The sequence below is a fragment of the Branchiostoma floridae genome, chromosome 12 (genome assembly GCF_000003815.2).
Source record: "Branchiostoma floridae strain S238N-H82 chromosome 12, Bfl_VNyyK, whole genome shotgun sequence".
Classification (NCBI taxonomy): Eukaryota; Metazoa; Chordata; class Leptocardii; order Amphioxiformes; family Branchiostomatidae; genus Branchiostoma; species Branchiostoma floridae.
In genome coordinates this window covers 1,299,739-1,323,587 of record NC_049990.1, presented here as the reverse complement: position 1 = coordinate 1,323,587, position 23,849 = coordinate 1,299,739, and the positions used below count along the sequence as shown (strand labels likewise).

The window sequence follows — 23,849 nt, the reverse complement described above, 5'->3', positions numbered from 1 at the left end:
AACCCTTTACTCCAACATTCTGCACTGCCCATTAGCGAAAGTTTACCAAACCATTTACCCCACCTTTACCCCACCTTTCTGCTCTGCCATTAGTGAAGCTACAGCAAACCCATTCGTGACGTCTAATCGCAGTTATAACCCGGAGCAAAGCAATATTCATGCCGCGACCGTGAATGAGATTTGAGGGAATAACGACTTCGCAGAGTGGTTTCTGGGCCGTGTTATATATCTGTCTCATATCTGAGTTGAAAAGGTCGGCCAAACGTATTCCATACACGCATAGAACAGTTGATTATAGTGTGTTCGCGTTTAGGAGTCATTCATAGATGTAATCATGCGAATTAAGAGGTTTATCAAATCCACTTGAAGTAAATTAAGTGAGCTTTGTGGTTAGACTGGTTAGGCTGAATTTGAAATCAAATTTTCAACGGAGGCATTTTTTCAGACTACACAGACTAAATCAATGAATGTCGTTTTATGATCTGAACTTGCTTTACATGTCATTGCTGAATGTGCTGAGGACCTTTAGAGACAAACTCAAAATCAAAGTTTGTGGCTGGCATTTTTATTCATGACTGGAAGGCAATATGTGATCACGAAAACGTAGGAAGTTCATAAAGCTTAAATAGGATCAACGTAATTACTTTTGGTCGGTCTGAATTGCATCTACAAATTAAAACTTAAATACGATTATCAACAAACAAGATTTATAAGGCTCAACTTTAGTCTACTTATTTCGCTCAACTTTAGTCTACTTATTTCGTTCTACTTAGATTCGGAGTGCTTTTCTAATTGAAGGCAAGAAATATCAGAGTAATATTTACTGAATCTCGGATCAACTAAAGTACTTTTGTGGCCTAAACTACGCTCATAATTGGGAGGTAGAATATGGCTATATAGCCAACGAGGTTTAGAAGCCTCAACTTAAGTGTATAGATTCCATTAAGACTTTTATAATAAAATGCCAAAATGTGACGATAGAAATCAAAGGGTTCTTTGAGCCTGCTGGCGCCAATGAGGATATGTCACGTTTTTAGATAGTATTACCTTTGTTATGGTGTATTAGAGAGACTCTCCTTCAGAGCGTTAAAAACAGAATGACCAACTTGAATCAACTAAATCATAGTGGTTCTGCTGTCTAACTCTCCGGAAAACTAGTGGGAAGAAAGTTTTTTTTTTCCCCCCCCCCCCCCCCCCCAGCCCAGCCCAGCCCAGCCCAGCCCACCCTCCACATGAAATGGAGACCGGTAGGGTCAAAAATGGACCTTATTGACTCGTGACACTGATAAATCATGAATTACATGAAAAAGGATTTGAACAACAAAACCCTCAAACCTTACCAAACACTGCATCATCAATGAACTTTGATTGAACCAAAAATGATAGTTTTTACTTAAATACTTGATTCGCCCAGTTGCTATCCTACATTAATTTGATACCATCTTCGGGAAGAAGGTGACGCCTGTAGCTTCCAATCTTCACACTTGCAGAGTGTACTTAACGTACACTTTTGACAGTTGGTCTTTGCAGGCTATTATACAATTACTAATTGTCACTCAACAATTGCCGCTTTGATTTAACAGCGGGGGTACTAAGTACATAACTGGTGCAATACGCAGAGGGGTGATTGTACTCCCATGAGTTGTTTTCACCCACGTGCACGTGGTAACAAATCTCCCACCCGAGACGGCAAGTCTCCCTGATGCTGTTAGTAAACTGTAAACTGTAACCCGATCCATCACCAAAGTCGTTTGCTTCAAAGTCTGAAAAGAAGATCCTGGTCCACACAGTTTCAGGAAGTCTGATTCAATTGTTCATTTAGCCTTCTACTTCATCTTCTTAATTCTTTGCTTTAATAAAGGGCTAGGAAAATTCAAAGTTTCAGTGGTCCTATTTCAAATTATCATAATGGCTAGGAGATGCACAACATGGAGGATTCCCAATGGCTGCGAACCGTCGAGTTTGTCTCATTTCCGCCGATTTTGAAAAATCACTCCACCAGACGTTCCCGACAAGGTTAGCGTGCAGAAATTATAGTCTCTGCCAGACTGACTACGATGGCTACTATAGAAAGAAAAATTTGACCGAGGAGTTTTGCTACGAGAGGAGTCGGTCGACCGCGGAGGAGGAACATGAGCCTATTGGCAAATTTCCCGATTTTTTTTCCGAATTCTACAATCCCCTCACCTTTGTAGGGGGGATGTTTATTGCAAAGTCTTGCCCGAGGGCTAATTGCAGGTACAAACAACATGTAAAATAAGGAAAATACAAAGGTGCTAGGAACTGCATTTTGACTTCTTCTTTTTAGGCAGTGGAAGACGAATTTACCCGCTTCTTTTATGATGTATTGGGTTCTTTGATTTTAGTAGCAGGACTGATTTCTCATTGTCAGGAATAAACAGAAAGTAAGCGTGTATTTTGGATATACTCATAAATAGTTGGTTTCTTATAGGAAGGTTTGTTTCTTGTAGGAAGGCCTGGTGGAGGCTAAAGAAATTAGAAACTGGCCAAATATAGATCGGTCGGTCGGTCCAGCGAAGATATGGCTGTTCAATCTGTGCCTTTCAGACCACCTCCAGGTTCCTGTACCGACTTACTCATCTAGTTTTGTAACAACCAAATGAGTCTGGAGAGGACAGATCTAGATACAAAGCTCCTTTTCAACATTAGATGAGCTACGATCAATGGGAAAACGACGGTAGACTCACAATCAGCACTACAAAGAATTGGACTCAAAGGAAAAAAAAACAACAACTAGGCAATCCATCATAATAGTACTCATAACTGCAGTAAGTCCCGTGATTGTCTTATTATAGATGTTCCCGTGTGCGGAAGTGTGGAGGCTGGTAATGCAGTCCCGGTGGCACACTTGTAGCAAAATTGTCTCCAAGAAAGTCACATTCATTTGCTACAACCGACAGCGTCGGGAAAAGAGGGAGACAAGATGTCTATGGTCTAGATCAAGGGGAAAACGGTGATGGATTTATCAATAACACTACAAAGAATTGGGCTCAAAGGAAAAAAGGAATAGACTGAACTGAAGCAATCAGTAATTATAGCACCCATAGCACCACCCCATGCACGTTAAAGAAACCCCACACATTCCCAGATGTCTATTGTTTCGATCAATGGGAAGAACGATGATGAGTTTATTTATTTATTGGTTCAGCTGTATACATACAGCCAGGGCTGCCCAACTAGCCATAGGCTATTGTCAAGGGCTAACCCTGGGTTCGTCATCAACACTACAAAGAATTGGACTCAAAAGAATAAACTGTAGCAATCCGTTTGGGAAAATGCGGAGGCTGGTAACGGAGTCTCTGTGGTACACTTGTAACAAAATTGTCTCTGAGAAAGTCACAGTCGTTTGCTACAACCAACAGCGTCTGAAGAAGTAGAGGAAAACAAACGACACATTCCCAGATGTCTATTGTTTCGGTCAATGTTAAGAACGACGATGGGTTCATCATCAGCACTACAAAGAATTGGACTCAGAGGAATAAACTGAAGCAATCTATAATGATCGAAGACGAACGTCATTTTGTTATGGATTGTTCTCGATATAATGATAAACGCACAGAGCTGTTCACATTACTTTCCACTTGCTCTAAAGAATTTGCTACTCTCTGTTCGATAGATAAATTTTCAACTACATTCTGGGAGGCGATAACCCTCACCGTGTACAAGTAGGCAAATATATCCACGAATGTTTATACCGTAGAACTAATAGTGTTAATGACATGCTAGACCCTATATGTTGATTTATTCATACCTATATATATCCATATATGTGTGTTTATTTGTACTGTAAGTAGTTGTTATACATGTAGACCTTACGAAAGTCGCTGTCGTGTCAATAAAGATTGGAAAGCTATGGTTAACTCCCCTGATCCATCAGCCAGGGGTAGTATCACCATTGATGCATGATATAGCACCCATAACTGCAGTTAGTCCCGCAAATACATGGTTTCCGTGTGGGAAAATGTGGAGGCTTGTAACGGAGTCTCTGTGGTACACTTGTAACAAAATTGACTGAAAGTCACAGTCATTTGCTACAACCAACAGCGTCTGAAGAAGAGGAAAACAAACGACACTTTTCCAGATGTCTATTATTTCGATCAGGGGAATAAACGAAGATCGATTCGTCATCTGTATCTGTATCGATATAGCAGGTATAACCGCCGTTCGGCGTAACACACCAGCTAATGATGATGGTGTCATCAACACTACAAAGAATCGAACCCAAAGGAATAAACTAAATGACGATAGTACCCAGAGCTATAGTTAACTACCTTGATGGTCTTATCATTGAAGTATGATTTCCTTGTGAGGAAACTTAAGACCGGTTCTCATGTCTCGGCGGTGCACTTGTAGCAAAATTGCCTCTGAGAACTTCAAGTGCATCTGTTGCAAATGACACATTTGGGTGAAGACGGGGTGTTTTCAAAAGTTTTCATCATCATCATCATGACTTCGAAAGTTTTGGTGTTACGTTGGGAGGGGGGTTGTTAGCTACAATCATGATGCAAACCTACCATTGACTATGTTCTAATGAGTTGCCTGTCTTGTTAATTATTGAGTGCCTGTATCAATGTTTGAACGAATTCGAATGAATGATAAATGAAAAGATGGATGAATGAATGGATGAATGAATGAATAAAAGTTGTGTGCAGGACATACGTTTGAAATTGTAGTTAGATAAGACAATGTGCAATTGAATTGAGTGTAAAAAATTGCCTGTACTTAACGTTTATTGTTTATTACTGTGCTCTACATACATGGTGATTACTGTGGTATAAGATAACGCATTTTGATATACATACACAGATCAAGATTCCATTCGGACCTAAATCTAAATTTGGGAGAGCTGAACACAGTCTTCCCAAAGCTATTTGGATTCATCATTCGGGTTATGGATTCGCAACTAAGTGTAATTGATAATTAATCCATACCATATATGTTCCCCAAAGAACGTAGAAGACATGCTACGGTGTTCCGTATCTCAATAAAGATTACGTAAATGGTATCAAAAGAAAGTATGGTTTCATCGTTGTAGTTAATGATTAATGGTATTAAAGGAAAACAGGACTTCACAGTTGTAGTTGATAATTGTACCTTGTCTGTTTCTCCCAGCTGACGCCGCGGCAGGGACACCAGGCTGGGAAGGACGGGCCCTGCATCATCAAGTAAGGCAGTTTGTCAGTTTTTAAACAATATCCTTCATTGCAGGTAGAATTTATCAAACAAGATGTACCAGATAAGGTCAAGATTGTGGAGATAGCATTACCCCATAAGGCTGATTGCATATCTTTAAGAATTAGCTTGTACACGGCACTTAGTTTTAAGTTCACTGGGTGTTTAAATCTTTACTTCTAAGCTAAGTTGCCCACTTTTTTCAATAGTATTTTTTCCTTTTTCTTTAATATTACTGAAATTATGCCTCCCGAAATTTCCACTGGTCATAAACCTAAGTAAACCCACAGAAATCAATTAATCAATCAATTAATCACTAACCTTGAAAATAATTCAATGTTCAATAGTATTTATTTCCTAACATGTGTGTATTCAAAAACGCTTCCCAGATAACTTTCCCTTTATCGTCCCTATCACCGTACCGGCACTCATTATCTCCTTAATATGTATCTTTCCACTGGCGTTTACCACTAGATTAAGTAAAGCTGTAAACTTGATCAGTACTAAGACTGCGCCATCATCCAAATGATAATGCGTCTGCATACCTACATGATTCGTTGTTCATCTTGTCGGTGCATGTCATTTGTACCACAGTGAATCTTCTTAAAGAATTGTTACCTAATTTTGCGCAAGTCTACTATTTATTTATTTCGTTCTATCATCATTGGGTTGTTGCTGATCTATAGATCTAGTGGCGTCAATTCTGTCGTCGTTTCGTCTGGATTTTATATTTATGTAACCATTTGGTTGCTTTTATCTACATCATAAACATTCTATATAACACCCGTGTCGTCATATATTCTTAACACCATTAGCGCCCACTAGAGGCTACACTCGCACTGCGACCGATAGGTCACAAACTGTTTAATAATTGTTCATTTATTGTTGATCTCTAAATCGTTCACAGCACCTTAGGACGCTGAATTGCAATTTTAGGCACTAAAACAAAACTTTACATTGGCATTGAAAACTTAACGTTATAGAAAAGTAATGAAACTAGAAAGGCCGGTATTTGCTTAGGAGCAAATTCAGCTATTTTTACTCCGCTCCTCCTTGCGAAAATGGACTGTTCTAAAATTGAATTTGAAAAAAAAAATCCAGTTTGAGAATGACTCGAAATTACGGTTCTTTCATACTAGTACTGTACAGTAATCACACTTTTATTTCTTGATTACAACACGCAAACAGTATGCTAGTGATTCACACATTAACAAAGAAGACACCGTTGTTCTTCAAGAAAGAAAGTCGGGGTAAACTCAAAAGGCCGGCTACAAGCTCTATCGGCGAAATCTCAAAGGGCAGCTAATCAGACAGACTGACAGAAGCAGGTCGGTGCCGGGTAAAACACCCCAAAGCCGACCGCGGAGAATGGTACCCAGGCTAATGATATCGGGGTCCTTTTAGTAAATATCTCATGCACTATCATACCAAATTTCGGGTCCATTGGGCTTAATACCTGGGCACAGGAGGCACAATTATACAGTTCGGTCAGAACACCACCTAAAAACATCCATAAAATCATTTTAAAGGTATCAAGCAGATTTTTGACCTGAACTTACTTCTATAGGCTATTTGGTGATTTCATTTACAAAATACAACATTTGGAATTGATATTTCTTGTTTGGTCTGTACCACAGTTGTTGAATTTGCGTGGTTTATCGGCGACACGTCGGGTTTCGGCCGGCGGTAGCTAGACCCCTGTAACAGCACAATTTACAGGTTTGCGATAGCAGAACCTGTTTGGAATTCACTACTTTCCACTCGGACCGATCACTTAACACAAGAACACTTATCAATCCAGAGCAGAGTTGGGAAAGTGGTGACTGCGTAACAGGAGCGGTGATTGGAAGTCCCGCTGATATATAACAGGAGAGCGTTGACTGGGAGTCTCGCTGGAAAATAACTGGAGAGCGGTGACTTTGAGTCTCGCTGGAAAATAACTGGAGACCGGTGACTTGGAGTCTCGCTGGAAAATAACTGGAGAGCGGTGACTTTGGAGTCTCGCTGGTAAATAACTGGAGAGCGGTGACTTAGAGTCTCGCTGGTAAATAACTGGAGAGCGGTGACTTGGAGTCTCGCTGGTAAATAACTGGAGAGCGGTGACTTAGAGTCTCGCTGGAAAATAACTGGAGAGCGGTGACTTGGAGTCTCGCTGGTAAATAACTGGAGAGCGGTGACTTGGAGGCCCGCTGGTAAATAACTGGAGAGCGGTGACTTAGAGTCTCGCTGGTAAATAACTGGAGAGCGGTGACTTAGAGTCTCGCTGGCAAATAACTGGAGAGCGGTGACTTGGAGTCTCGCTGGAAAACAACTGGAGAGCGGTGACTTGGAGTCTCGCTGGTATATAACAGGAGAGCGGTGACTTAGAAGCCCGCTAGTAAATAACAGGAGAGCGGTGACTGGGTCCCGCTGGTAGGAATAGAAAACAGGATGGAACTCCATTGCACATGCATATTTCTGGCTCTTTGTCTAATGCTCAGCAAAGCCGAACCAGGATCACAGCCAAACACAAAACATGAGATAAATGAAGGAAATGTCAGATGTACTTTCAGATCTGACTGTACTTCTGACTGGGCCACGTTTGCCTTCATGATTAAACACAGTGGGCTCAATGGGACTTATTTCAGCCGCAACAAATTACTGATGCACAATGATAGTACTAAGCTGTCAATGATACTAATACTGCTTTTAAGTGGAGATGTTGAGGTGAACCCAGGACCTAGACCACCTAAGTGTCTTTGTGGGAGCTGTAACAAGGCTGTACAGAACACACAAGCTGCCATATGTTGTGATGACTGCAATAGATGGTATCACAAAGATTGCATTGGGCTATGTTCCCAGGTATACACTGTATTAGAAACCCACAAATCATACTCATGGATATGCTGTGACTGCGGCACACCAAACTTTGCATCAGACATGTTCGACATCACTGATGACAGCTTCCATTCGGTAAATTCATTTGATACGCTGAACTCAAGTTTAATAGGTGACACACCGGCGGCAACATCCACCCCACTTAGATCAAAGCAGGGGAAAACTCACACTAGAGGTAATAGCCACAAAAAGAACAAGGCTAAACTCCTGCTGGTAAACTGCCAGAGTGTTCGAAATAAAACTGCTGAATTGGCAACTGTGATTGACACTTATAAACCAGACATATTAGTGGGCACAGAGTCATGGCTCAATGAAAACATATCAAGCAGTGAAATATTCCCTGACAACTACATAGTACACCGTAAAGACAGAAAAACTGGCCCAGGAGGTGGTGTATTTCAGGCAAACAGGAATGATCTGATTGTCACCCACAGACCAGATCTGGACACAGACTGTGAGATCATTTGGACACAAACCCAACTTGCAGGAAAGAAACCGCTAATGATTGGTACATATTACAGGCCGCCGTCGGACCAGGGCAATAGTCTGGATGAGCTCGACAGCTCTATAGATAAAGTGGGAACTAAGATAAACTCCGACAACGTAATTATTCTTGGAAGAATGGCAAAGGAAATGGCTTATGCAGTTCAATCCTGATAAGTGCTATATCATGCACATAACGAACAAACGAACACCAAAAGTGTCCCCTTACCAGTTTTGTGGTCAGACATTAGAAACCACAAAAACTCACCCATACCTGGGTGTTACATTAACAACTGGGCTGAAGTGGGGTGTCCATGTTAACAAAATAACAACCAAGGCTAAACAGACATTGGGAGTAATCAAACGCAACTTGTGGGCATGCCCAACCAGGGTAAAATCACTTGCATACACGTCACTAGTAAGACCTAACCTTGAGTATGCTGCTACGTATACAGTATGGGACCCGTATACAAAGAAAGACAAAGATAAACTTGAAAGGGTACAGAACCAAGCTGCCCGATTCTGCACAAACAACTATAACAGGGATTCTAGTGTTACCAAAATGAAAACAGATTTGCAGTGGATGTCACTTGAAGATAGAAGGAAAATGTCCAGACTTTCCATGATGTACAAAATGACCAATAAACTGGTGGACGTACCAACTGATAAGTATCTAATACCAGCTCAAAAAAGAACAAGAAACAGTCATGCATTCAAATACCAGAGTTACCAACCTAGGATTGATGTGTTCAAAAATTCGTACTTTCCCAGAACTATCGTAGAGTGGAATTTGTTATCACCAAGTACAGTAGGGGCATCTTCTCTGGGTAGTTTTAAAGAACGCTTGCAGATAGATGTGCAAAAGGTAGGTGTAATGAGTCGTTCGGTGTAATATAACCAGCTGCTGCCGTGCCGCGTGCCTGCGAAGCTGGTGTGTTACGCCGAACGGCGGTTATACCGGCTATATAGATACAGATACAGATACAGATCTATAAAAAAACACAGAAAAAATCGGGTCTGGGTATTGGCCCACTCTACCTTAGTGCCAAACTTCAGGTCATTCGATGCAGGAATGATGGTGTTTCTGTCATAATTTCATAATGTATGTGGGAACACTTCTTGCACTTGACTTTGCTATCCTCTTCTTGGTGGCTTTTGGTGCCACTTGTGGCCGGTTAACTATTGTACCCTCTGACAGGCCAGAGTTTCAGCACCTGGCCAATAATAAATTTAGCACTGTCAAATTGACACCTTCTATCAAGGCACAATCCCATGTGTCTGCACAACTGGTGGTGTATCCTCTTCATCCAGTAGAAAATAGTCTCCAATAAGCAGACCCATCGGTGCCTTAGAGATAATATAAAAGCTGGCAAAGGAGCATAGCCGGCCAAATGGAGATAGCCGGCCAAAGGGCTACACTAAGTCCCTTGCCAGCTATGATACTATTTCTAAGGTACCGTAGGGTCTGCTTGGAGACTAGTTGAAAATAGAATACAATACAATGATTAGTATTTCCTGGCCTTTGTGTAGTTTCGTGTACCACTCACCGCGCCATTCTGCACGCCCTGCTGTATCGCTAAACCCGACACTCTAAACTTGCGTTAATTAAACGTACAAAAACTACACAATAACGACGACAAGCTACCCAAATTTGTTACTGTGTTTGTGCATTGTAGCCAATTTTAAGTTAAACAGTACGATTTTTTACTTACTTTTAACAAATTTCTTCCCCGACGACATGCTCTCCTGGTATGGTTAAGCTGCTAATTTGAAAGACACTTCCTCATTTGCTGTACCCAATCAGGTCATCGCTTCCGCTAAGTGCCGCGCGTATTGGTGACGCGGTAATTACATTTAGGCACAACTCACAGCTGCACCACATTACGTCACTCGCGGGACGTGACCATATATGGTGACACGCGCGAAACGCGTGAAACGCATGAAAATACACGTAGATACCCCGCCAAACCGGCTTATAAATCATTATGAAGCGATTTTGGGCCAAAAATGATAGCTTGGTTCTTTTAATAACTATCTCCCGCAGTACCATACCAAATTTCAGGTCATTTGGACTGAGTACCTGGGCACGGGAGGCAAGAATATATAGTCATGGTCAGAAATGGACCTAAAAACATCCATAAAATCATTTTAAAGGTATCTATCAAAAAAAGGAGAAAAAACCATCTGGGTATTGGCCCACTCTACCTTTGTGCCAAATTTCAGGTCATTCGGTGCAGGTACGACGGAGAGGAATCACTTTAACGATCGCGACAGGAGAAAGAAAGAAAGAAAGAAAGAAACAGGATGAAAACAATATTTTTACTCCCGAGCGTACCTACGGTACGCGGAGTAAAAATAACTAACATTCTACTGATGGAACATTCACAATCACACCACACAAATGTGGAGTTTTTGCCTTATCAAAATTGACAAATTTCATACCATGAATGATTAAAATGAAAGTGTTTTGTTGTCTTTTAAATCACATCTTTACATCTTGTATCATATTCTATTTATGAACGTATGGTTACACAGATCCAATGCTGATTGCTGCATATATCGCTCAGCTATCTGAGTCTAGTGAAAATGGCGCCTAAGGAATGTCAAAGCGCTCGTCTGTGCCCTTGGACGACCTTGGTGAATACAGTGCCTGTGTCAGCGGCACAGAGTACATAGTACATGATGTATAGTTTTGCCCGGAGGTTGTATGCCGGGAAAAGACAAGCCGCAAAAGCCCTTTGCTCTCCGATATTTATCATCTGCGTGTAATAGCGCCATGATTTCAACATCTCAGGCTGATGTTTCAAAAGGCATATCAGGGGTACATTTATCTTGCTGTTCCACAATGGCATTAGGGTGATAGGGAATTCACGAGTGGGTTTTGTGTGCGCCTGAGATACGTTTGTTTTCTTCACATTGCGATATTATGGGTTGCCTCCAGCGTATGCGTGACATCAATCACAAACAGCGATGTACGCGTGGAAACTGTGTGCTGAGATTTCTAACTTTGTTCATATCAGAAGCACATTTGGCTTAATGTTTTCAAGCACCATGGCCGATCAAGAGTAGAGAACATATTTTTTATTCACAAAACATTGGTTGCCACCTTTGTCGAGGTACATGGTATGAAGTCGTATCAAACTTTCATACTGTATTACACACGAGCTCAAGCACCTTGCGGTTGACCTGCAGACAGGATTGATGGTAGATAAAGTAATCTTTACATGAGAATGAATGCCAAAATTTCCAGCTTTGGCTCAGGCTACGTACCGGAATATTCGTTACAGTGTTTCAAACTTGCAGAATTCACTCAAGCTTTGACACGTACTGGCACCTTGTACTTAACCTACGCGAGCAGTACCGGGTAACGTATTTCTCTCCGTCCGAGAGTGAAAGACGAAATTGTCAACCTTGTCGAGGATCATGAGGTGAACATCTATCAAAACGTTTCAAACTCTTTTGGAGCTTTCAAACGCACGAACACCTCACAGTTGACCTGGAGAAACGATTAATGATAGATAACTCATTTCTTTGCCTGAGAATGAATGCAAGCATTCCCAGCAAAACGTTTCAAACTTGCTGGGAGCTTTCAATTGCACGAGTACCTCGCAGTTAACCTACCAGATCAATGACAGGCAGCTTATTTCTCCTCGCCTGAGAGTGACAGCGGGAATTGTTGGCCCTGTCAAGCGTTATAAGATGAACATCAATCTAAGCGTATAACTTGCATGGAGGTGAATTGCGCTCTTCACGCACACGACGCGACTATTGATCGAGAACATATTTCATTCTGGCTCCCCGTCTAAGATTGGATTCTGATATTCTTTTAAACGTAAGGTGTGCGTCAGTAACATTTATCAAAGCTTGTACGGAATTGGGTTGAGCTTTCTTGCGCACGAGAGGCTTGTGCAGCCATCTCGAATGATATGGTTGGTACGGAATACATCATTTCTCTTCAGCGGAGACGCAATACCGAGATTTTCAGCTTGGTCGAGCGACATGAACATTTATCTTGTATGAACTTAACTTGTATGAAGTCGCAGCTTCATTTCCTGTACATAAGAGCTTCGTTCAGTCAACTCAGAAGCCAGTCGGTATGAACACTGATAGACTTCAACATGTCTCTTCTAGGGGAACTAAATAACGAGATTTTCTAGTTGGTCAAGCAAGATGAGAATCTATCTACGCAGTTTAAACATGAGCTTTATTTCCTGCCCACGAGAGCACGGTGAAGTCACCTTGACCGACATGTTCACTGATACAGAGCGTGTTTTCCTCGCCCCAGACTGTCAGACGCTCAGAGCGGCGCCACCTTGTCAGGCTTTTAACTCTTTCCATGTCTGATATAGTCCGTGCGTAATTAGTTCAGTATAGTACACGTACACGTTTGTGTCATGGTCGACCTTTGTGAACATCTCTTAGCGCTCCTGAAAGAGTACATTTTGCGCAATGGATAGTGTTACAGTAATACTAATCATTGATTTTGATATAAAAACATGGCCATGGGGGCTTGGGTTGAATTCTAGCTGCTTTAAATTCTGAAGTTTGAGTCCCGAAATATCTATGCGATTGTAGTTTATGCCATAGCAGTACTTTGGTCTCATGATCTCGGGATTGCAATCTGGTAAGATCAGCGAAATTCCGATAGGAGGTAAATCTTAAGATATTAGCTGAATTGACAGTCCAAAAGTTTCTACTTAGCGAGAGAAAGAGCGAGAGGGGGGGGGAGGGGGCAGAGAGAGAGAGAGAAGGATAGAGACAGTGGGAGAGGGAGAGAGAGAGGAAGACAAGGAGAGAATGAAAATAATCTTCAACCAGGTCGTTTAAGAATGTACATAAAGTTAATAGAAACGAAACGAGTTCCTTAATAGGAAAAGGCACTGCTATATAATTACCAACGTAATGCCGCCCCTAGTGCACAATATTGATGACTTTCTTACTTCTTCCAGAAGTAACGACTCCTAACAAGGCCCTATTAACGAGCTGCGAGCAAATGATACAAGACTTCTTAAGCTTCAAAGAGCATGATTTAAACTTCTTCTGACATAAATTTGGTAGTTTGCATTGCTAAAAGTTTACTTTTGCTCCGACTTAGTAATGGCTTTGATGATTGCAATAATCATATTTGGCATATTGTTTGGCAAAACTAACGAGGGAGGGGGATCTGCCATCTCTGATTGCCGTATATTTCCCGCAGTGTATTTCGTAACGGAGGACGACTTGTTATTAAGGGTTCTGCACAGGCAAAGTAATGGACCAAATCTGAAAGTTTGCACCCTGAACTGTCGCATTAATATGAAAGCTCTATTACATTTTTTAAAGAAAAGGGCATCTTCAAGTAAGTATGAGGTAGACTTAAACGCTGAAAATGGACCCTTGAATCAGGCTTGTACCAGTGACCTTTGCCCTTGTTTCCGCAGTGTGTTCCGTAATGGAGACAGCCTGACCCCTGCCACACTGGTGGTGTTCCGGAGGGGTCAGCCTCCTCAGCAGGTGTTCGCCCTCCTGCGCGCCAAGATGAAGTTTGACGTCAAAAGGTACGTAACCCCTGAACTATGAACTGTGCCCATTAACCCATAGAAGGTGTTCGCCCTCCTGCGCGCCATGATGAAATTTGACGTCAAAAGGTACGTGACCCCTGAACTATTCTATGTAGCAAGTGTGAGGACAGAAGTGCCGGGACTGGTCGCCATATGATGTTCATGTCTATGTTCTCCCTGCAGCCTTTACGTACTAAACGGCAGACGGATTGGGGACCCGCCTGAAGCATGGCGGGTATTACGTCTATGTAGCAAGTAGCAGGACAGAAGTGGAGGGCTGGTCACCATATCATGTCCATGTCTATGTTCTCCCTGCAGCCTTTACGTACTGAACGGCAGACGGATTGGGGACCTGGCTCGCCTGAAGCATGGCGGATATTACGTCGCCGCCGGACCGGAAAGGTTCAAGAAGGTGGAGTATCGGGTTACAGAGGACGCCATCACGCCCCGGAAACGGAAGTAAGAGGTCACCTTGTGTCGTGAAAAATGAGGCTAAATTGGAAATGATGATCATGGATCAAGTCCATGTATGGGAATATTGAATCATAAACCAAGTCCATATAAGACATATTTTAAGTTCAATAACGCTCCAAGTCCAAGATTTTGTGATAATGAGCCAAGTCCATACAAGTCAATTTTGAACGACAAGACATTACCATATAAGGAAATCATTTTTGTTCTACCATTGGAACGACTTGGGATGACATATGTTGCTCTCGAATGTCGAAAGATTGTATAAAGTATAGTCTACATAAGATAAAGCAATTGACTATGGCCTAAGTAAAGCCATGTTTATGTGAGCACACGTACTCAGGTTGGGCCATGAGCGCGAGGTTGCTTGTCTGACTGATGTAAGGGTTTGCTCGAAACCATTTCTATATTTCCCCCGGCGGTCCATGAGATTTGCTATCCAAATGACATCGCTCTCGGATACTTTACTCTAAATGGGGTGAGTCGGCCGTGTAAAACGAACGCGCGATTAAGGAATAGAGTGGAGAAATCCCTGTCGTACACGGTTGTCATAGAAACCAATGTAGGCCGTTTGATGGAGTGGCCACGTTTGGAAAAACCAATCATTCTTTCAGATTCTGGGGATAATGACGTAAGGGGATTTGGGACGACCAGTAATGCCAACCTTCTTTTCAATTGCCGTGTTCAAACGGAGGGACTCTTCCTAGAACAAGTTTGATCGGAACTGGTATCTTTGGTTATCAGAACATTAGGTTCTCTTGGTGTACTCAGATCTTCACCCGCGAAGGGTAAGCGAGTAAGGAAATTAGGGCAGTAGGATGATTGCGAATGGAATTGCGTCCTTTTTGATTGCGTGAATTCCAAGAAGACACAATCCTCGCCTCCTTGGATCAGTGGTGATACAGATCTTACCCTACTTTACTAGGCTAAGCATAACATTTGTCATTTGGCTGCTCATTTTGTCTGGCTTGTCCCAATCCTATTTCTAAATTTACAATTTCGTGCGTTTCTGGCCTTGTCTACTGGTGGTCGTAAGGAAATAGAGAAAAACCAAGTTATTAATTTACTTGTTGTTGTTTTTTTCTTTTGGAACCTTGCAGGCTGCTTTAAATTGTATGTCTAACATTCATCGACGTAACAAGGGATTGTCAGTTTTTAAAGGGAATTAATGTAGACACTTTATATACAGTGCCAAGATCAAATCTTGTCTCAGACAAGGAACACCCAAGGGAATGTCGTGCCAAATAATATTTACTCAAGCAACGGGATATGATTTTGGAATCTAACCGTTGCTTTAGTAATTTCTATTTGGCGCTTCTTTTGACCTGCATGTCTAACTTTTATCGACGTAACAAGGTCACTTTTTTTAAATGGAGCTATTAAAGGTAGACTGTACATACAGCGCCAAGTTCAAAGCTAGTCCCCAAAGAAAATGAAAGGAACGCAAGATATCCCCGGCATTTGATTATAGATCCATCCAGAGAGAAGATGTAAAGTGTGCTTTTACGAATATCGACATTCTTGTGATCTCGTTTATCCCTTTTTAGTGGCGTCTTGCCCCCTCTGAGAAAGGAAGTTACAGAACCGGTCAACACAAAATGGCGGTCCGCTTCCCGGAAGGCCTTCATTGCCTCCAGCATGTCCCACCCGACAGGAAACAAGGTAACCATGGCAACGGTAACCCGACCTTATGCCGAATATTGCGTGACGTGTCTCTGTGATCGTAGATGTTTTCTCTTTTTTATTGATAACTTGCTTTTTTTATTACACGATACGACCCCCCCCCCCGAACTTCAGCGCTATTGAACCCCAAAATTCTGGTGTATTGTTCTGGTCAGTTGGTCTTGTTTCCGGTCTGTTGCACTGCACGAGAAACGGGATTTAGTAAAAGGAGTAAATGCCAGATGAGTCTGGCACATTTTGACACAAAGTAAACATAGCCAGGCATGCCTGTCATTTACCGCCATTGGAAAATACCACTTTTCGTCAGTGAAAAATTGTCTTTGAATAAAAGTGAATCTGAACATTTCAGGCGCGGAAGCCGGAGGCCCTGAGCGAAGCCACCGACCGTTCCGTTCCTGCGGCGCGGCTGCGGCTAGAGTGGGTGTACGGGTACCGCGGGCACAGGTGCCGCAACAACGTGCACTACACCGCCGCGGGGGAGGTGGTGTACTTCACGGCAGCCGTGGGGATAGTCTACAACCCCGACAAGCACACGCAGAGGTTCTTCATGGGACACACCGACGATATTATCAGGTTAATCAATGTCATTAATTAATACAGAAGAGTGTCATATTTGTTTTCTGTTATATCCGTAACGTTATATATTGCCCCAAAGACAAAAACAAAGTCCACGATATTTCGGCTGGCTAGGTGGCAAAGCTTGCGGCTGCATTTTTAGTACAGAAATCCTAGATGAGATTGGGCATAGGGAGCAGGCATCGATTAAAAATGTTGGGCTATGTTTTTACTATAGTGTGTTAGCCTTTTGTAGGATGAACATTTGTGATGATTTATTTCCTCCCTTTTTTCTTAGCTTGCCTTGGCTAGCTAGTTAATACGTGAATCAAGGATTATTTAGAGCAAATGTTTTAACCATATTTCTTAAACTAGAAAAATTCCGTTTTCTACCAATTCAGCTGTTGTGCCGTTTATCACAGTAAACAATTTCTGTCTATATATCTTTCTCCCACTCTTTCTATTTTATCTATCTCTATCTATCTATCTATCTATCTATCCATCCATCCATCCATCCATCCATCCATCCATCCATCCATCCATCCATCCATCCATCCATCCATCCATCCATCCATCCATCCATGCATCCTTCCATCCATCCATCCATCCATCCATCCATCCATCCATCCATCCATCCATCCATCCATCCATCCATCCATCCATCCATCCATCTATTTCTTGCATATAATAACACAAAATGTTTTGTTTTTCAACTACTAGTCTTGCTCTTCACCCTGAGCGAACTCTTGTCGCCACGGGGCAAGTCGGGGACGGGTCGGGGAAGGTCGGGACGGTGCCGTACGTCTGCGTGTGGGACTCCAACACGACTCAGTCCGTCTCCATACTGAAGGGCGTGCACGCGCTGGGCGCCAGGATACTCGCTTTCGACTCCACGGGAAAGGTATAGGCTGGCACTTGTATTTACGCCCTCTAGCGATATGTTTGGGAATTGCACTTGGGGCGATAAAGTCTCAAATTTTCACGACTCAGTCCGTCTCCATACTGAAGGGCGTGCACGCGTTGGGCGCCAGGATACTCGCTTTCGACTCCACGGGAAAGGTATAGGCTCGCACTTGCATTAACACCCACTAGCGATATGTTTGAGAATTACACTTGCAGTGGCAAGTTGTTATCGGTAAATGATACATGTATTACGCTCTGGTCGGTATGAACGCGCTATATGTACATGTCACAGATAATCCAAGTAAAATTCTTCATTTTTCCTGGGATAGATTGGAATTTTAATCTCGAATTGTTCCAGGCGGATTAAAATAACAATCTCTCCTAGGAGAATCCTATATACTTTGGGATTCCAATCTCTACCATGACTGCACAAAAAGTTGTATTTACCAAAAGGGAAAATATCAGATATGCTTGGCAATGTTTGCTTTGTGTAAAATTGTACCAGACTTACCTGGTATTTACCACTATTGCTAAATCCCATTTTTCGTAATGTATCTGAAAATGCATGGAACTTACCTGTACATCCTGGTATTGTATCTAAGTCCTGACGCCCTCTCCTTTCCTCCCCGTCCAGCGGCTTGTATCTGTGGGTGTGGGGCAGTATTACACATACTGTACTGACATGTAACATACTTAACGCCCTCTCCTTTCCTCCCTGTACAGCGGCTTGTATCTGTGGGTGTGGGGCAGTATTTAACATACTGTACTTACATGTAACATACTTAACGCCCCTCCTCTCCTCCCCGTCTAGCGGCTTGTATCGGTGGGTGTCGGGCAGCGGCCGGAGGTTGTGGTCTGGTACTGGGGGAAGGGGCAGGTGCTGGGGAAGGACGTGGCACTGGACAGGGTGAGTACTCGTAATTAGGGCTGGGTACCGGTACAGAAAATTCAGGTCCAGGTCCGGTTCAGGTCCAAAGGATCAGGTCCAGGTCCGGACCTGAACCTGGACCTAATGCAGTATGACTCATACCAATGGTCCGTTTCACCACAAAGAGATCTGTTTGGTGGAGTATTAGACTTACACTGGCCTTTTAAAATCCTTCAACGCTAACTGCACTTGTACGATTGGCTGTAAAACTTAGTAGAAATTACTATAAACTCTACTCTACTTCACTCTTGTTATTTTCTTCCACCTGCAAGCGCCAAAACGTGTGAATGCCTGGTGAAATAATCTGTTAATTTTCTAATCGGTCCAACATCCGGTCCACCTAATCTTTTCAGGTCCGGTTTTTCTGGACCGGTCCAATAAGAAAAACCGGTTTTGTACCGGTACGCTGTACCGATACCCAGCCCTACTCGTAATACATACATGATACAATGATGATAGTTCTTCAACACGTTATGTTAGACTTGATTAAAGAGATACATACAACACGATCCTCCAACAATGTTGTGAATGACATATCATAAAGTTCCATCGTGAACGTCTTGTAATCTTTAAAGATTTAGATAAAGTGAAAGTGAAGGTGCTGTGTTGGTTTGTTGCTGATAAATACTGCAGTGAAAACAATGTACACGAATATTTTTCATATATTTAAAACTGATAAATTACCAGACAATATCATCTTAAAGAATATGTTGATAAGGTCCACGGCACAACAAAACTATGCTAATACTGATTTAACAAACGAGTCAGATCTTATCGTTTTTGGCTTCAATGAAATATAAATGTTAGAAGTAATTGAGTTAGCTAAATAAAGTTGAAGAGCAATTCTTTGATTCACAATTTGGTGGCTGTAGACTTCTCACTGATAGAATGGAAAATCTTGAATCTGACTATCAAAATATCACTATCATAAAACACTCTTGTATTGTAACTTTCAGGTGTTTGATGTGAAATTTAACCCTTGGAAGCCTGAGAACCTCGTCACGTGCGGTGTGGACCACCTGCAGTTCTGGACCTTGTCGCCAGAGGGAGGCATGACGTCAGAGGAGGGTGACTTTACCGACAACAGCCGCAAGACGGCGCTATTATCCGTGGCGTTCGGGCGTGATGACGTGGTGTACAGCGGGACGGGGAAGGGTGACGTGTACGTATGGAGGGGCGGGAAACTCAGCCCACAGGAGATCGTGCAGAACGCGCACGAGGTGAGGAAAAACCTTCAGGTATTTCGGTTGGCTAAATTGGCATTTTGACCTTCCACTGTTTTCTTATGAATGAATTAAGAAAGAATGGAGCCGTAACGAATATTGAAATATGGTCATACAAGAATTCTAAATCTGATTTTTTGGGGGCCAAATTGATGACGTCATAATTTTTATTACCCCTAATATTATTTTTTTCTATGACAAAATACAGCACTATGATACATACCACTGTAATGGAACTTCGTTTTTCGTTGCATAATGATGAAAGCTACAAACGCACGGTTGCGCAAATTGATATATACTAATGATCTGTAGTAATAAAAAAATGTCTGTTTTGATCTAATTAAAAAAAATAATAATTCTTAATAACTACAGATTGTTAGTAGATATCAGTTTGCGCAACAGTGAGTTTGTAGCCTCCATCATTATGCACATGAAAAACATAGTTTCATTGCAATGGTATGTAAGGAAAAACCTCAAGACAAGCTTTTTTTTCTAGTTTTTCCCATCCATGTTTTCCAGTATAGTGTTGACGTATCTCAAGATTTAACTATTTTATAGTTCAATGCTTAACTATCTTCCAACACAAAATACACACGGATCAAATTTTCAACGACCACTGCCGCGTTTTTCAGGATCAATACATATGACCAATCACTTCAGGACGTAAACTCGCGAGAGTTATAGACACGTGATCTTATTAACATATGACCTTGCAGATACGCGTCGTCAGCAATTGGTCAAACGTGCCAGGACGCTTATAACCACTCTCAAAGCAGACGTTGGTGGGAAAAATCGTGACTATAAGAAGGAAAAGGTCATGATTTTTCTCACCAACCTCTGCTTGGAGAGTAGCTTATAACGCCCAACGTCTATGAATAGAGACTGGCTCAAAGTAGCTTAGTCATTTGAGTTAATTTTTTACTAAGGATCTCAAAAAGGTATTGATACCAATCACATAAAAGAGGTTATAATTTTTATGGTAATTTTCAGAGCAAGGTGGTGTTTGTGGAGGCCCTGTTGACTGAAGATCCTCACGGGGCCGCTAGGGTGCGCGGCTTCTCCACGGTGTCGTCTGACGGGACCGTGAACCTCTATGATGAGCACTTCAGTCAGACCAACACCCTCAAACTTGGGGAGGGCGACAGGGGTAAGCCATTTCCTCACGAGACACTAGTCAATTCGTTTTGCGGTTGTTGCTTTTTGTAGAGAATAGCCTTTGTGACTTAAGACCAGTGAAATGTAAGGCAGCGAGTTTCTTTGCTACTGATCTAGATCTAACATAATTTTGAAAGAAACGGAATTATCTTACAAATTGAATTTTAGAGTAGGCTGTGTCAAAACTAACCACCGAAAATAAGACAGCCTTTTCATACATGGACTGCTGCATTTCCGTACGACACATGAGCTACTATCTATCAAATGCTCTCAGTTTAATTGAGATCTCATGGCAATTGAACAAATAATATTAGTTTGAACGGCTACTGTAGGTGTACAATTTACCGGTATAAACGAGTAAAGATTTTGACTATTTTGCTGTATTTGTCCCGTGCCTGCCCCAGACCTGTCTGTGTGCAGTCTGGCCTTCTCGCCGTCCGCTAAGACGATCCTGGTCGGCACCACGACTAACGAGCTGCTGGAGGTGGACATCTCGGAGCCGGAGTCGCCTCGCACCGTGCACGAGCTCGTGCAGGGCCACGGTGCGGGGGAGCTCCGCGCGCTGGCCGTACACCCGTCTGAACCCAGCTTCCTCACGTCAGGGGAGGACCACACCGTCAGGTATTACCTTTATCTACAGGTTTATACGTGTTTTTTGCAGATTGTAGAAGAAAGCACCAGATTAGAAACAAGTTACTGTTTATCAAAATCAATCAATATAAAGGCGATTTGAAAAACAAAATGCACCTGGATGGAGTCCCCACTTACGAACTACATACCATTTACCCATAACAACTTCACTAGAAGAAGATAACAAACAAAATGGTGTTGCCAACTTTCCAAGATGGCGGTGTCCATAAAACTCGATGATAGAACAGAAGAGGAATTTGCCGATGCAAGACCACAGTATTAAAATGTTATACAGGGACCTTACCTAAACGCTAGAAATTCTTGTCAATTTTAATCCCACAGAATCTGGAGCATGAAGGACCGGTCCCCCGTGCTGCGGCGCGAGGTGCATGACGGGACTGTCATGGCGGCGGCCTTCAGTCCTGACGGGTCACACATCGCGTTGGGCATGAAGGACGGCAAAATAGAGATTCTCTACAAGAGGTGAGGCGTCTTAAGACGCTTAAAGATCTAGTCATTACGTATACAGGAAAGATAGCTTCTAATGAAAATCTGCAGTTCCTAAAAAAAAAAAAACAGACCAACTCATGGGTCGTACATCGCGTTGGGCATGAAAGATGGCAAAATAGAAATCCTCTACGTTACAAGAGGTGAGAAACTTACGGTGTTGTAGAATCCAGCTGGTACAGAAAGTGCACATTTTTGTTAGAATTATGAACTGTTGGGACTGCAGTACAAAAACACCTCAAATGATGGCGCTTCAGCACCAGTGAGGCATCTTAAGATACTTTAAGATCTAGTCATTACAGAATGCAGCTTCTAGTTGAAATCATAACCTGTACATCTGCATTTCCAAATCGGACCAACTGTTTGCACTTCAGCACTATTCAATTATCGAAAGATTCCGGGAACAATCCAAGTTCGTATGTCACAGATATCATCTGGAAATAGTCTCGCCAGTACAGAAATTTGATTCATGAAAATGCTGTCTCTTAACATGAACAATGCAGATGACTGTTCAGGTTGATCAACCAGCATGGCGGATAGTTCTTAGCTGTACGCCACAATCACGTGGGTGCAAAAACCTCATTAATACATCTAATAATGCAAAAAAAATGTCCTCTTTCAGAGACATGTCTCAGAAGACGGTGCACGTGACGTCAGACACCTTAGGCCAGGCCATCTGTGACGTGAAGTACTCACCTGACGGCCGGTACCTGGCCGCCGCCTCGCACGACGGGAGGGTTTCCGTCTTCGACCCGACGCAGAACTACGACAGCGTTCGGCAGTTTCCGGCCGGTAGCTATCCCGTCATACACATCGACTGGTCCACAGACAGCAGGTTTCTCCAGACCAATGACGAGCAGGGGGAGAGGGCGATATACAAGATGCCTGGTATGGAGTACATTTTACGAATAAACTTGCAACTCAGACAAAAGTGATATTGTCTATTGAAATCAGCTAGAGCGCTAAGCGATTAGATATTCTCCGACATAGTTTCCTTTGACATACACTTATGATCATCTAGAAATGGCTCAATGCTCACTTTTATACTTCCCGTTGCTAATAAGCTAGCGGTCAACATTTTTTTCTAATCGCATCCTGTGACAAGAGAGCTCCTTGCTCAGAATGAAACGCAAGCTGTGCAACCGTTTGTCGTCGTTTGCAAGTGAGACAACAACAACAGGCAACGATGTCTTGCCCCAAAAAAGAGAAGCTTCACCAACCGCTCGGAAAAATTGACAGATTTTGCCTTTTTTCCAGAAGGCAAGATGGCGACCAAGCGAGACGACCTTTCTGCCATAGTTTGGGAGACGTGGACGGGAGTGCTCGGGGACGAGGTGCAGGGCATCTGGCCCAAGTACAGCGACCTCTCGGACGTTAACACCGCAGACGTGAACTTTGACCACGGCGTCATGGTAACGGGAGACGACCACGGATTGGTCAAGCTCTTCAGGTTCCCCTGCATCAGGAAAGGTAGGTTTATACCTCATCATCATCAGAAGTTATAGAGTATTTACCTCAGTGGTCGTTACCCAACTTTGAAGACTACATTAAGTGGGTTGCTGAAAAGTTCTAGTTTTCACATTTTAAATTGACTACAATAATAAAAAAAGATTTGTTAAATTAGCATATTCTTTTTCAGTTCTTCTTGTTTTCGCTTTATTACACCTCGAAAGAGATAGTTCTCTAAAAGACGTTTTCTGT

The 23,849-nt window shown here is 42.4% G+C and overlaps 1 protein-coding gene across 1 annotated transcript in view; it reads left to right on the top strand.

Annotated features, from left to right (window-relative positions):
- The window catches only part of LOC118427922 (echinoderm microtubule-associated protein-like 6), a 45,906-nt gene that overhangs the window by 12,659 nt on the left and 9,398 nt on the right, over window positions 1–23,849 (top strand). The window contains exons 2-15 of the mRNA XM_035837888.1: window positions 5,134–5,186; window positions 13,974–14,090; window positions 14,412–14,552; window positions 16,112–16,226; window positions 16,597–16,820; window positions 17,523–17,703; window positions 18,340–18,357; window positions 18,517–18,612; window positions 19,590–19,853; window positions 20,847–21,003; window positions 21,416–21,632; window positions 21,984–22,124; window positions 22,771–23,036; window positions 23,406–23,618. Coding sequence (XP_035693781.1) covers window positions 5,134–5,186; window positions 13,974–14,090; window positions 14,412–14,552; window positions 16,112–16,226; window positions 16,597–16,820; window positions 17,523–17,703; window positions 18,340–18,357; window positions 18,517–18,612; window positions 19,590–19,853; window positions 20,847–21,003; window positions 21,416–21,632; window positions 21,984–22,124; window positions 22,771–23,036; window positions 23,406–23,618 — 2,203 coding nt within the window. The remainder of the gene's footprint in view (window positions 1–5,133; window positions 5,187–13,973; window positions 14,091–14,411; window positions 14,553–16,111; window positions 16,227–16,596; window positions 16,821–17,522; window positions 17,704–18,339; window positions 18,358–18,516; window positions 18,613–19,589; window positions 19,854–20,846; window positions 21,004–21,415; window positions 21,633–21,983; window positions 22,125–22,770; window positions 23,037–23,405; window positions 23,619–23,849) is intronic.